General features: G+C 36.0%; 1 protein-coding gene across 2 annotated transcripts; it reads left to right on the plus strand.

Annotated features, from left to right (window-relative positions):
* Window positions 1–8,410: 8,410 nt before the first annotated feature.
* On the plus strand, window positions 8,411–14,269 carry LOC125254965. 2 transcript variants are annotated; one of them, XM_048169800.1, is made up of 3 exons: window positions 8,411–9,411; window positions 13,601–13,660; window positions 13,737–14,269. In XM_048169800.1, exons 1-3 carry the CDS (start codon window positions 8,718–8,720, stop codon window positions 13,793–13,795), a joined length of 813 nt encoding a protein of 270 aa, XP_048025757.1. In that variant the 5' UTR covers window positions 8,411–8,717; the 3' UTR covers window positions 13,796–14,269. The 2 variants fall into 2 exon arrangements, with proteins under 2 accessions (XP_048025757.1, XP_048025746.1); XM_048169789.1 differs by having other exon boundaries at window positions 8,454–9,411; window positions 13,547–13,660.
* Window positions 14,270–15,947: the final 1,678 nt, after the last annotated feature.

Below are 15,947 nucleotides of genomic sequence, written 5' to 3' on the forward strand. Positions count from 1 at the left end.
CAGCTGTCATTTTGAGTGTTGCATGAGTTTCTATGTGTGCCTCCTTATACTGTTTTTGGCCACAGCATTCTGCATTATTAATTTGATCCTAATCTTACTTTTTAATATACAATAGGAAAATCTGAAGCTTATTTATAAGTTATTTGATAAGTCAAAATCTCTGGCCATTTTGACAGTCTGACCAATACAACATTGTCATTTATTGTACTAATTTTAATATTAAAGGTGGGGTAAGCCATTTTTCAAAAACGCTGTTGGACATTGTTGATATTTGAAATCAACCTAAACAAACACACCCCTCTCTTCATTGCTCCACCTTCAAATCTCACCCTCCAATCCTATCCACCCTGCTCAGAGTCCCTGGCCCCTTCGCTTTGGCGAGTGCGCTAACAATGACATTAAACACCGCATTCTCTAGTGGTCATCAGTGCGCAGTGGTTTACCTGCACAACTCTCACTATGATGTGGATCTCACAGTGGATGTCTGTTTATCACAGCTGACATGCAACAAAATAATGCTTCATGAAAAATAAAACGCAGATGGTGAACAAACGACAAGGAAGCACACAAAAAATGAATGTACAATACACAAGAGTAAATACAAAGAAGTGTTCTTTGTTAGTTGCCAACAGCACAGCAGCTCCAGACAATCAATGACACTCAAACCCAGTGTTACTCACATGTGGAATCAAAGCAGCCTCTGCGTCTGTTTTCAAGCCTTCCCACTTAGCTCTGTCCAGCGCTGGAAAGCTTTTCTAATATTAACGCGGGTCCTAAAGCACTTGTTCAGTCATAAACCTTCATTCCAGTGACATGTTGTTATTGTCGGCCGGCTAACTTCTAAACAGTGTTTTTGACATATGACTTACCCCACCTTTAATTCTAATCTCAACCCTAAAACACCAAAAGTGTGCACTTACATCTACACCAATCAGGCATTACATTATGACTACTGACAGGTGAAGTGAATAAAACAACGAATCAAAACATCGAGCTACTGTAATTCAGAGATGGCAACCTGTGACCTTCTAACCGGAGCTGTTCGGTCAGACTCGGAATTATATGTTTCCATGTCAATAGCTCTCCATATACAAAGGTGCTCTCTAAAGGTGATACATGGGGCATCTTTTTGAGCAATGTTGCTGGGCAATGTTGCTGAGGGATGTTGCCTGGGCAGCAAATTTCGATGTAAAGAATCCAACTTTGTTGCCCATTCTCAATGGGAACGTGCTCAAGCAACATTGCTCAGGAACATTGCCCAGCAACACTGCTCAAAAAGTTGCCCTGTGTATCATCACCTTAAGTTGTTTACATTCATTATTGTATTGTTATGTGCTTTGAGACATGAGGTAGTTTAACACTGTCTCTTGAGACGCTTTGCTGAGAGCAGCTGAGTGTGTGTGTTCATGCGTTTTGGAGGAGACTTGAGTTTGGATGGCGATTTGTGGGAGGGTGAGATCGTATGCTTTCAATGCTAGCAGGCTAATGTTAGCATTTCCCAGATCACCTACTGCACCTTTAAGCTAACCTTAAACTGGTTTAAACATCATCCTTTTATCAGAACAAACTCAAAGAGTTGCCAAAGAACTGGTCTATTTACATCCCAATCCCTTCAGCCAGATCTTTTCTTTTCTATTTTATCAAGATTATCAACAAAGATTGGTGAAGACAGATATCTATTATAATGCATGAAGCTTTTCATCTCATTCTAAATAACCAAATAGCATGTTGGTTACCAAGAATGATTGATGGGAATTACATGATGTTTCCTCATACTAAAAATCTGAAGTAGGTTAGTAAGTTAATCAGTCTGATTTGCAACGTACTTTAGTCTCAGTTGCTTACTCTCATGACACATAGCTGAAAGTATTCCTTGTCTGATCTTTTATGCCTTGTGTGGAGTTTGAGTTGAGTCAGGCAAGACGCAAGAAAGGACCATTTGCAAAATATTCTGTATTTTTGTAATTCCACTAGGTGGCAGTAATGTCGCAGAAACTATATGCTTCACCTACATCGCATCGCGATCGGCTGAAGACACACATCTAAATCAGAGACAACAAAATAAACACGGCAGGTGTCAGTATGCCAGATGTGTTTTTTTAATTAAGAATTAAAAATAAGTAGGCAATAATATAATAAATTGTAGCCTATTATAAGCATGTACATATAAATAACTTTGATACTTTGGTGTTACCAGCAATGCAATAATGTGAACATAAATATAAACTTTAATACAGTGTTACCTGCACTGTGATGCAAACATGTAAATATAAATTACTTTGATAAAGTGATTTATAATAATCAATAATCATTTCCTGTACACCATTGTTGTGTTTATACAAAAATGTATATACACTGTATATAAAATGTACATTGCTATAGACAAATAAGCAGACAGATGGGTCAAGGATGTAACCAACAAGTGGCAGACGTGGCAGTGGTGGAACATCTTGATGGCAAAAAGGGAGGTAGTGCTGGCAAAGTCTTAATACAGCTCGGCCACGTGGAGGCCTGAGGTCAGGCAGCTCGCTGGTTACACATCTGTAAAGGGTACTCCAGAAATAAAAAAAAAAAGTATTAAGCAAAGGAAATTCCTTAGTTTTTAATCTGTAGTCTGACCTTTAATATTTTACATTATATTCATCTTATTTATGCTGGGGACACACTTAACGACTAGCTAAAACATTCTAAGACTGATCTCAGCACACAAAGACTGTTTCCTTCGACTGTTTCCTTCGATATTCATAGTCGTGTAGTGTGTTCCCGGCTTTAGTATGAGTTTGAATTATTTGACATAATTCGATGTCATGCAATGTTTTTGAGATAAAATAATGCTCATAAATAAATACTTTCAAATGCCCCTTAAAATCAATTCCAAGGCAAATACTGCTCTGTAATAATAAAATAAAAAAAGTAATTTTTTGACTGGTAGTGGGACAGTCCATTTGTCAAATCTAGGCCTGATCTCATACAGTAGGTATTTTATAAATTATGAGTTAAGCCAAAATGTGGAGTTTATGTACTAAAGTGCTATATTGAAGAATTTACTGATTATAGTAGGTAAATTCATTCAAATGCTTCATTCATTCTGTTCTGTCTCATCTATAATCTTTCCGACTAAGCCAAAAGCATGTACCTATTTATTTATTACCTGATCCGTTAATTCATCAAGTTTATTTATATTATTTTAAAAGGATTTGATAATCTACCAAACCATTGTTCTAGGTTTGTGCCAGCTCTGTTCTCTTTCAGTACTGAACAAGAGGAAATTCACTGATGTCAAGCTGCGAGGAGTGTGCTGTCTGGTAGATTAGTGCAACAACGTAGTTGCACAAAGCTGTCCCAGCATCACAGGAACAACTGCTGTGGGACAGTATTTTAACATTTAACACAGTCTGTGAAGACAATTAAATTAATATGACAAAAGTCATAAATTAATATTCTAATTTGAATTTTTTATAATGAGTAATGAGTACTAGGCCTATACCTAAATTTCAAAACTTAAGCTCTAAGAACCTTTTTACGGAATAGTTTCACCATGCCTGTCTTTGTACAGAAGACAGTCGTCCACAGTAACCCTGCAATCTCTTTTAAACAGCGAGTGTAAAATATCATCTTCTTCTGCACTGTCTCTACAGTTAACCAACAGCAAAAACTGAGCTGGCTGCGGCAATACGAGGACGTGAAGTCTATTATATACTTTATTATAACTCCCTTACAGCATTATTTTACAGCAGCTTTATTAAGGTCACCATGATTTTGCCAAGTAAGACATGTTCCTGGATCAATATATTTTGTTGATCCTGGAACAACATTCCAGTCTGAAAATTTAGTTTTAAAGGTGCCCTAGAATCAAAAATTGAATTTACCTCGGCATAGTTGAATAACAAGAGTTCAGTACATGGAAAATACATACATTGAGTTTCAAACTCCATTGCTTCCTCCTTCTTATATAAATCTCATTTGTTAAAAGACCTCCAGAAAACAGGCAAATCTCAACATAACACCGACTGTTACGTAACAGTTGGGATCATTAATATGTACGCCCCCAATATTTGCATATGCCAGCCCATGTTCAAGGCATCAGACAAGCCAGTATTAACGTCTGGATCTGTGCACAGCTGAATCATCAGACTAGGTAAGCAAGCAAAGACAACAGCGAAAAATGGCAGATGGAGCAAATCTCTGATCCAACAGTATTTTAGTGTATTGTATGTTTTCTAAATGTTTTGTTAGCTTTGCTAGCTGTTAAATGTGGTTAAAGTTACACGTTTTTTACTGTATTCACGGAGACACCGTCGCTATTTTCATTTTTAACTCATTGTATAATTCATAAACACAACTTCATTCTTTATAAATCTCTCCAACAGTGTGTAATGTTAGCTTTAGCCACGAAGCACCATCAAACTCATTCAGAATCAAATATAATACATCCAAATAAATACTATACTCACATGATCCGATCCATGCACGCAGCATGCATGACGAACATCTTGTAAAGATCCATTTGAGAGTCAAAATAGGCAGTTAAAAAAATTAATTAAAAAAAAATCTATGGGATATTTTGAGCTGAAACTTCACAGACACATTCAGGGGACACCTTAGACTTATATTACATCTTTTGAAAAGACATTCTACAGCACCTTTAACCCTATTCCTATCCCTAACCCTACCCATAACTTATCCCTAAAATCAGACGGGAAAGATAGGTGAATAAGATTGATGTAGAAGCACCTAACCCTGGTTGCAAGCCTAAACCACAGTGACCACTTTATTAGGCAGTTTAAATCACCAAGAGATATGTTTTAATGCATTTGATATTGAACATTGAACAGTAAACATGTCAGATTAAATGACAGCAAATTTACAATGATCATGCACATAGACTGATTACACTTTTATCATCCTTTGCAATGAAGTAGACAGCAAATAGTCATGGCTGGTTAAAGGTCGGGACGACTGTTTACCCAAGACTTCAGTTTATCATTAATTACAAAGCCAGTTATTTATTGAAAAATATTCTGAGGGGAGCTGTTTAAATATTAATGTTTTTAATGGAGGTTTTGCTAACTTTGACATTTTATAAGTTTTTAATTAAGGAAAAAAATCTGTGAGGGATAGACATACATCGATTAATTTGGTTGTACTGTTAGGCTATTTAATGTGTTTTTGGATTGTTCTGGTGACGAAACACTGCAAAAATATCTTTCCGGGGAATTTCAGTATAGACAAAATAAATAAATAAAATATACAATATGATCTGTGGGAAATTATAAGTGATCTAGGAGCTTTATATAGGTTTTTTTGTTTGTTTGTTTGTTTTTTTCTGTTTGTTACAGTGGATAACTTTGAAAACACTATAAGTCTATCCCTCTTAGACTGCACCTTTTCCATTAAGGAACAATATGTGCCCCTAAATTGACTTTCCAGTGCATTTTTTTAATCTTTATAAATACCTTTACAACGTTAATAATGTTTTAAAATTAAAAAAAAAAAAGTTCAATAGAGAAATATGCAATGATAAAACTTGAAAAGTGATTTTTTAAATACTAAAACCACCAGTAGATAGTCTTAAAGGGTTAGTTCACCCAAAAATGAACATAATGTCATTTATTACTCACCGTCATGCCGTTCCACACCCGTAAGACCTTAGTTCATCTTCGGAACACAATTTAAGATATTTTTGTTGAAATCCGATGGCTCCGTGAGGCCTCAATAGGGAGCAATGACATTTCCTCTCTCAAGATCCATTAACGTAATAAAAACATAGCCTATTTAAATCAGTTCATGTGAGTACAGTGGTTCAATATTAATATTATAAAGTGAATCATGAATCATGATTCGGATCGTGTGTCAAACCGCCAAACTGCTGAAATCATGTGACTTTGGCGCTCCGAACCGCTGATTCAACACAAAAGATTCATAATGCTCCGAAGCTTACTGAAGGTGTGTTTTGAAATCGGCCAGCACTATATAAGTTGTTATTTTGCTTTTTTTGGTGCACAAAAAATATTCTCGTCACTTTATAATATTAATATTGAACCACTGTAGTCACATGAACTGATTTAAATATGTTTTTAGTACATTAATGGATCTCGAGAGAGGAAATGTCATTGCTCCCTATGCAGGCCTCACGGAGCCATCGGATTTCAACAAAAATATCTTAATTTGCGTTCCAAAGATTAACGAAGGTCTTACGGTGTGGAACGGCATGAGGGTGAGTAATAAATGACATTATTTTCATTTTTGGGTAAACAAACCCTTTAATGCGTGAGTCATCGAGTCGTTCATTCAAGTTCATTCGAAGCAAGTGGCTGTATTTACGAATGAATCATTGAATCAGGAACAATTTGTTCAAAGCCGCAGATTCGTTCATGAAAAAACGCTGTTTTGTAGTTCTGCTGTGGCTTTTCTTGGAGCTATTATTTCATTGCAAAATAGAGCAAATATTGTGAAGAACATCACTTGATATTACCCTTTTGTTTGTTGAAATGTTGTATAAAATTAATGTCACATTTGCAATCGCGTGGATATTTGGATTTGCATTCTTGCTCGTATATTATCAACATTAAAAACAAGAACTCACAAAAGGTATGTTTTGTATGAAGAGTTTGAATCTTAAATTGATCTCTATTCACTTTCTGTGCCAGGCTGTTTGTTCACGTGCTAAATCTACAGGTACATTGTTGAGAACGGCAGTAATGTAGCGCGATTTGCTCAGGCAGCAGACTCGGCACTGCACACAACGCTGTCAGATTTGACCGCAAAAGTTATTTAAATTGGATGTATTTATGTATTCATGAAGTCATGCATTTACGGCATTGTGCCTATTAGAAAATAAATGGTCGGTTTTAATGTTATTTTAAGGTGGGGAAGAATTTACTGAACGGCAACATTCAGCATTTTGTTTGCTTATGCCCTCTGTCACCTCACATACCCCAGTTTGGGAACCGCTGCCTTACAGCCTCGCTTTAATACCTGTCATGGTGCTGCTCTGAAAAAGGCTATATATCAAATTATCAAAAGGGGGGAAATGGAAAGGATATCAATAGACCCTTTTCGCATTTCCGTGTTTCTCAGAAGCGGAAGTCGTCATAGTTGGGTAAACGTTTATAGCAGTGAATTAGAGACTATATTCAATTTATTTTTTGTGTTTCCATTTGCGCAAAAGAAAAACTCCACAAAAGTGTTTTCCCAACATTCAAAAAGAGGGAAAAAATAGAGAGCGATTGATAACAGCAATCAGAGAGAAAGATAGAGAAAGATGTCATTTTTACAGTCACTCCCATAGCTGAGGTATCAGAAACACCCTCACAGCAGCCTTAAAGGGATAGTTCACCCAAAAATGAAAATTTGATGTTTATCTGCTTACCCCCAGGGCATCCAAGATGTAGGTGACTCTGTCAGTCGTATAATGCGTGTCAGTGGGAACTCCATCTATAAGAGTAAAAAAAACACAACAGACAAATCCAAATTAAACCCTGCAGCTCGTGACGACACATCGATGTCCTAAGACACAAAACGATCGGTTTGTGCGAGAAACTGAACAGTATTTATATAATTTTTTACCTCTAAAACACCACTATGTCCAACTGCGTTCAGCATCCGGTTAGTGAGGTCAAAAAACGCGTTCTGATGACGGAACTGATGTCTTGTGCTTTGCTTCAAAGAGTGCGAGATATCACTTCCGTTGTCAGAGCGCGATCATACCTCACTAACGGATGTGCAGGCAGTTGGACATAGTGGTGTTTTAGAGGTAAAAAAATTATATAAATACTGTTCGGTTTCTTGCACAAACCAATCATTTCATGTCTTAGGACATCAATGTGTCGTCACGAGGCACAGGGTTTAATTTGGATTTGTTTTGGAGCAGGTTTTTTTGACTCTTATAGACGAAGTTCCCATTCCCATGCATTATACGACTGACAGACGGCAACGGTTGTAGTTAAAAATTAACATTTGAGCTCTACTGAAGAAACAAAGTCACCAACATCTTGGATGCCCTGGGGGTAAAGCAGATAAACATTATTTTTTCATTTTTGGGTGAACTATCCCTTTAACTATTTATTTATTTATTTATTTTTTGTAAATTTGATGCAAATGTAATATAATACTAAATATAGTGTTAGAAATGTACATATTTAAAAAAAAAAAATGAAAATATAAAAAACTGCAGGATTTGACCGTTAAAACGCGTCATCACGGTCTGTGAAAAGGGTCTATGATTTGATAGCCCTTATTCTGGGATTTATAGTTCATGTTTAAATTGCTGTTGTAATTATGCTTTTATGTATAAAATGTAATAAAATGTAACGTTATTTAAAAAATAATAATCGTTAGGAAAAAAAAACTTCCAAGGTGAGCGTCATGAGCTTGTCGCAATAAAGCCCGCCCATACACGCGCTTGGCCAATCAGAAGAAACTCGTTGCTTCAACTCATAGCTTGTCAATCATGTAAATAAGCCCAATATTATTTGCTTAGCCAATCAGAAGAAACGTACCACTTCCACCTTCAAGGCGAGCTTGTCAATCTTGTGTAAATAAACCCCACCTACACATGAGGCGGAGAGGTCCACACAGCGTGAATTCGCAAGTTCTTCATGTAAAATGGTCTCGAACAAGTTTTTCAAGTAGGTTGGCCCTTTGATATTGTTTTAACAACTTTGTCTTATGCTAAAGACATAAACGAGCTGCCCGGTAAAGAACTTACATTAATAATGGCTTCGGAAGGCGAGCGTGATGATCCATTCCAGAGAATTCTGCATCAAATCGGTGGGAAAAGTAACATTCATTTAATCAGCGCATTGAGTAGACCTGATGGAGACACCGGCGTTTTACAGGACTTTATCGCTGATATGTTTAATAATGGGGAGCATGAAGAAATCACCGACTGCATTGGCAACCGTAACGGAGAAATCAAAATCCAAACAAATGTCTGCAGTCCTGACCAATCACACGCTGATCGATCCGGACAGAGTTCATCCACACCTGCCGATAGCTGCACCAAGAGCGAGAAACCAGATCCACTCAAGAATAAAACCGTGAGTTCAAGCAGAAACATCGGCGGCAAGCAGAGAGCCATTAAATGCTCCGTGATCATATTCATCTTCAGACACGATTATTTGTGTAATAAAGAGAACTATGTGTGTTTGAGGGAGATCCTGAAGGACGTGAGAGCTCGCTTAAAGATAAACGCGCTTCCTCCGGCTCTGTTGGGACTCGTTCACACTGACTGCGATCAATCAGAGAGCCGCGAGTCAGTGGAGTTACTGGATCGATCAATGCGATCAGTGTTTATCAATCACCCTCAACAGGCCATATGGACCGGCCGGTACGTCACGAAGTCCCCGGATTTGTTGCAGGAGATCAGATGTAACGCCTGTCGGGCGGTGAAGTCTTCAATGTCTGCAGGTTAGACATTCAAACTAGTGCACTGCCAGCATGACAGCCTGTTTGGGTAATATGGGTAACGTTATCACATTCCAACCCGATCTCATCATGAGAAAACCTAACTATTTTACTATATGGCGGTTTCGTATGATTTCCTGCACTGTTAGCCCGGATAAGTTGAATTTACTTAAAAAATTTGAGGAAACTGGTTGCCCTAAAAAAATTAAGTAATGTTAACTTAATAATTCGAGTTCATTTAACTTAAAATGTTTTGTAATATTAATTACTTTGTAGTTATTACACCTAGTATATTTAAGTTCAATGTACTAAGCAAGTTAACTTGCCACCAATCAAAATTCATCCATGCCTCCCATCATGCATTGCTGCATGAATAAATTATGAGCTGAATTGTCTTAGTAATTTTCTTTATTCTCACTATTTAAATTTTGCTGTTTTTCTGTGACTTTTTAGTAGCTTGTTTTCTAATGTTCAGAACTGATCTGTTTATCAGAATATGTTGCTTGTCACCGTTGTTGAGATTCATACGCTGACTTCTTGATGTCTGTGTGTGCCTAAAATATATATATTTTTTTTTGTGATAAGGACAACTTTAAAAAAAAAAAAAATTTTATTGTAAAAGTTGATCTTCCGCTGTAGAATCACAGTGCTGCTGTAATCAATAATGTAAATCTAACTCAGAGATTGGGCTCTAAATGAGTTCAGTGATTCAGATCAAATAATGATTATGTGAAAACATAATCAACACCACCTGATCATCTTTTAACTTTGCTTGTCTGGTTGGTTTTAATGCAGTGAAAACTGCCCAAATAAAATCTAATATTAAAAAGTCAAGGGTCAAGAGCTCAACTAAAACAAACCCTGACCTCGATGATGGTAACTTAAAAATTGTGATTTTCTCCTTTGGTGAAAAACTATAAAAAGGTAAATGTTTGGGAAAAAAGTCTGTAGAACAGCCAAAACAAATGTTCCAACTGCTCATCAACAGCTCCTTGAATTCACACACACCACGACAAAATGGCGTGACATTACCTGCCGCAAACCAGTGTGTAGGAGGCGTGGTCAGGAGAAAAACTTCATAATTTAAGTGCATTTAACTTACATTTATTAACACATTCAAATACACCCACAAATTAGTAGAATATACTTATATTTTATAAGTAATGCAACCAAACTTAAATATTTTAAGTATATTGTAATTATATTTTTAAGTAAATATAAAATCCGGGCTAAGAGTGTGTGTTATTTGTATGGAAACCTTATTTCCACCATGAAATAATAGCATAAAAAAGGTAATTGAGACTTTTTATCTTTCCCCCCTCTTCTCTGATGAAGTGTTTATGGGCGTGAAAGAGGGACAACCTGTCACTCACATGAAATCGACCAATAGCAAACCACACCCATCATATCAACTGCATGGGCAAAATTAAGTCCCGCCCTACGTTTTTTTTGTCTGGTTCGAGAAGCCGTTTCACTCAGATATTACATCACATCAGGGAAGAAAATACTATCTCAACTATCATTTCATGGGTTTAAAGGGTTAGTTCACCCAAAAATTAAAATTCTGTCATTTATTACTTACCCTCATGCCGTTCGGAACACAAATTAAGATATTTTAGTTGAAATCCGATGGCTCCGTGAGCTCTCCATAGGGAGCAATAACATTTCCTCTCTCAAGATCCATAAAGGTACTAAAAACATATTTAAATTTGTTCATGTGAGTACAGTTGCTCAATATTAATATTATAAAACGATGAGAATATTTTTGGAGTGCCAAAAAACCCAAAATAACGACTTATTTAGTGATGGCCGATTTCAAAACACTGCTTCAGGAAGCTTCGGAGCATTATGAATCAGTGTATCGAATCATGAATCGGATTGTGTGTCAAACTGCCGATGGCTGAAATCACGTGACTTTGGCGCTCCGAACAGCTGATTCGGTACACTGATTCATTTATGCTCCGAATCTTCCTGAAGCGGTGTTTTGAAATTGGCCTTCACTTTATAAATTTAAATAATAATAAATTTAGTTTTTTTTTGGCACACCAAAATTATTCTTGTCGCTTTATAATATTAATGTTGAACCACTGTACTCACATGAACTGATTTAAATATGTTTTTAGTACATTTATGGATCTTGAGAGAGGAAATGTCATTGCTCCCTAATGAAGGCCTCACTGAGCCATTGGATATCAACTAAAATATCTTAATTTGTGTTCCGAAGATGAACGAAGGTCTTACGGGTGTTGAACGGCATGAGGGTGAGTAATTAATGACAGAATTTTCATTTTTGGGTGAACTAACTCTTTAAGGTCTACCCCTAAACCTAACCCTCAGTGGGTCGTAAGCAGATCATACAAAATCGTATGATGAGATTTTATGAATTTATACGAATTGGTCGCCAAAAAGTAATGTTTTGTTTCATAAAAGTTTAACTTCTTTTAACTGGAGTGTCATGTTTTCATAAAGCTGTGTTATGCTCAAGACACTGGAAAACATAAAATAAACATAAAATTTCAAATTGCCATGAGGGTGTGTTGAGGTTTTTTTAGACTATGCAACACTCTGGCAATTGGAAACTATTTTGCGTCTCGTGCGTAACACGGCGTTCTAAAAATGCGACACTTTAGTTAAAAGTTCAACTTTTATATAACATGTCTCTAGACTTTGCGTTTTTGAAGCAAGTTTTTAAATTTCACTGCGCTGCTTTTCTATTGTTTTCATGTGTAAACTTACTTAAGGTTGTGCGATAAAACGCTAACAATAATCGTCGAAAATCTGCCTTTAAATTTGAAAGATATAAAGATTTGATATTTATCATGATAATTATCGATATCGACTTATAAGAAAAATATATTGTGATAATTTTTTGGGGCCCTATCTCCTAGCCCTAAATGTACTAAACATATATGTTTGACCATTGAGCATCCAACGCAGGAGGGGCCATTCACACAGAATGGGCTTTTCTGTGAAAAAACATGAGAATTTCTACTCACTAGTTCACTTTTACAGATATATTGTGTTCAGACTCATTCTCTTGCAAGCTATTCAAACTGTAGATTTTAAATAAAAAAAGATTTGTCAGAAGATTAATGGTGGTGCAAACATGGTGTAGTTGTTAATTTCAGCTTTTTACTTTACTTTTTACTGATTATAGAGCTGCATGATTAATCGGTTAAAAGATCACAATCTCGATTCAAACACGCACGTGATCTTTTTCCTAAATGACAGTGATGTGTTGGCGCTGCCGCTGAACCAGAAAGAGCAGTTGTCATGTATAGGTATGAAACAGCTTTACAAACATTCTTTTTAACCACACAGTATCGTTATTTCAGTAACACTTTACAATAAGGTTCCTTAGTTAAACATTAGTTAATGTATTAACTAACATGAACTAACCATGAGCAATAAATTTGTTACTGTATTTACGAATCTTCGTTAACGTTGTTCATTGTTTGTTCATGTTAGTTCACAGTGCATTAACTATTGTTGACAAGATTTGAATAATGTATTAGTAAATGTTGAAATTAACATTAACAAAGATTAATAAATGCTGTAGAAGTGCAGTTCATTATTAGTTCATGTTAACTAATGTAGTTATCTAATGTTAACTAATAACCTTATTGTAAAGTGTTACCGTTATTTCTGTGTTACAGTAATTCAAATTATTACAGAAGTACTGGGATAAAAGTTTATAGTTCGGATATAAACACTGACGTCTACGGTAGTGATCAAAATAAAGTATAATAAAGTAAAAATCACCTTTTGAAAGTAATTTGGTGCTTCAAATAAGATTGTATCAATTACATTGTTACATCAGTATGTGGTGACAAGTGACTTAAGAAAAAGTATTTGTCATTGAATCATTTACTCACAAGATTTGTTCAGAAATTAACTTTTAATATTCTCAAACTCTAGTGTAGCATTCTTTGGTTTTGTAGCCATAGCCATAATTAGCAAAAATGTTGAGTGTTTTTGCCCATATGCCTGTTGGTTTCGTTGTACCGCCAATGTAGGTCACAACTCTTTGCTTCATGAGTCACATGATTTGGCGAATTATAATGAATGGAGCCCCCAAGAAGAACGAAAGAAAGAATGCTTTTAATGAGTCCTTTCTCAATGGCTCTTTATGTTGCAGAGAGTGGCACTGGCAGTAAAAGCAGTTTGTTTTGGTCCTTGAAATGTTTACCAGGAATATTCAGGAAGGGACACCGAGGACAGGCTGACTTCAACACCAACAGTTTGCAGCAAGGTATGCTATTAATTTGCACTGGGCTTCAAACCAGTTGTTTCACTATGTATTCATTGCGCAATCTTTACTCTTGCAGCAAATCCAAATACAGGTGAAGAAGGAATTCCCTTGCAGACGCAGACCACGGCACAATGACGCCAGACAGGTTTTGCAAATAGACCAAGATGGTTGAAAAACAAGCATCAAACTACCTGTCTGTGTTCTGCTCAGGTCATATATTCTTGCACTATACCTTACCAGCCAATAGGATTTGGAGGAATGAGAAATGAAGGCAACGAAAGGCTGCTACAGCATTATTCTTGATACCATTTTGATATCAGAAGGAAATCTCACTACTATCACAGTAGCATATAGAGTCTTGAGTTTATTAGTATTAAATAATCTATTGTGACAATTGCTGAACACTGTGACTGACTGTTATGTATTAATTGCTGTTATTTGAAATAAAAGAAACACTTTGTTGTATCATAGGCAGTACGTTTTGCACTATTCCTTCATGTGATTCTGAAATAACCAAGGAAATTAATTGTAGCTGTTCAAAACCATTCCAGGACTACATAAGCCATACTGTTGAAAACATGAAAAATTAAAGTTACCATGAAATCAAAATTGACGATTCTTGTCTTTCTTTGGGTTTTTTTTTTTTTTTTTTAAATGGAATATTGCATTGTTTATTCTAAATGATTTATCTGTGCACATCATTATTACATATATAAAAAAAAAAAAATCACATTCCTTGTAAACTTTAATCAAAAATAACTTCCCCTCCCTCTTGCAGCACCATCTCTTCTCTGATGATGAGGGCGGGGTGACCTGTCACTCACATGAAATCCACCAATAGCAAACCACAACCATCCAGTCAACCATCCAGATAAAATCAAGCCCCACCCTACATTGTTCTAGAAGCCGTTTCACTAGGATATACATCACAATAGGGAGGAAAAGACTATCACAACTTCTGTTTTGCTGACTTTAAAAAAAAAAAAAAAAATCATAATTGACATTAACAGTTGAAATTATGACAAAGTCAATTATAACATAGAAAGCTGCAATTTTAACCTTTTATCTCATTATGACATAGTATCTCAATTTCAAATTTATCTTCAATATTCAGTATTCTTAATTTATTTTCATAATTTCAACTTTTTGCCTCAGTACTTAATAATTTTGACTTTTTATATGATTTGGTAAGTCAAAGTAAAGGTTTACCAACACATATTTTCTTTTTTTTTTTTAATGTGCAGAAATGAGCTTCCATAGACTCTTGTTAGTTAAAGCTGATTTTTATATACGTACTGCATACAGAATAGGCTAAATAATATATATATATATATATATATATATAGGCTGGCTGTTTACAATCTGAACTAATTAATCAATTAGTAGTTTTAGTAGTTTAATTTATATATACAGTTGTGTTCAAAATTATTCATACCCTTTGTAAATAGTAAATTATGTAAAATATTCAAACCCTTTGCAAAGAAGGCTGTGGAAATAAATCTGCATTGTTAATCCTTTTGATCTTTTATTTAAAAAAATTACAAAAATCCAACCGTTCATTGGTGAATAAGAATTTTAAATGGGGGGAAAATCTCATTATGAAATAAATGTTTTTCTCTAATACACATTGCTCACAATTAATCATACCCCTTTATTCAATACTTTTTGAAACCTCCTTTTGCCAAGAGAACAGCTCTGAGTCTTCACCTATAGTGCCTGATGAGTTTGGAGAACACCTGACAAAGAGATCGGAGATCATTCCTTCATGCAGAATCTCTCCAGATCCTTCAGATTCCAGCTCCATGTTGGTGCTTCTTCTCTTCAGTTCACTCCACTCATTTTCTTTAGGGTTCAGGTCGGGGGACTGGGACGGCCATGACAAAAGCTTGTTTTTTTTTGCTCAGTGACCCATTTTTGTGTTGATTTTGAAGTTTGTTTTGGATCATTGTCCTGTTGGAAGATCCAACCACGGCCCATTATAAGATTTCTAGCAGAAGCGGTCAGGTTTTGATTTTTTATCTGTTGATATTTGGTAGAATCCATGATGCCATGTATCTGAACAAGATGTCCAGGGGCCATGTACCATGAAGCCGGATTATCTGGCTAGCCAGGTAAGATTCATATTAGTTTGCACCAATCCTGGGTTTTAGGTACCATGAAAGTGACTTGGCTTTTAGCGGTGTTCATCGCCATAGTAACTTACGCTCCACGGCTAACCTGCTCCAGGGCAGGTTATGTTCTGGTTCAGACATCTCAAACCGAATTTGGACCAATCAGATGTGAGCAA

Source organism: Megalobrama amblycephala, linkage group LG2, assembly GCF_018812025.1.
Source record: "Megalobrama amblycephala isolate DHTTF-2021 linkage group LG2, ASM1881202v1, whole genome shotgun sequence".
In the NCBI taxonomy this organism is placed as follows: Eukaryota; Metazoa; Chordata; class Actinopteri; order Cypriniformes; family Xenocyprididae; genus Megalobrama; species Megalobrama amblycephala.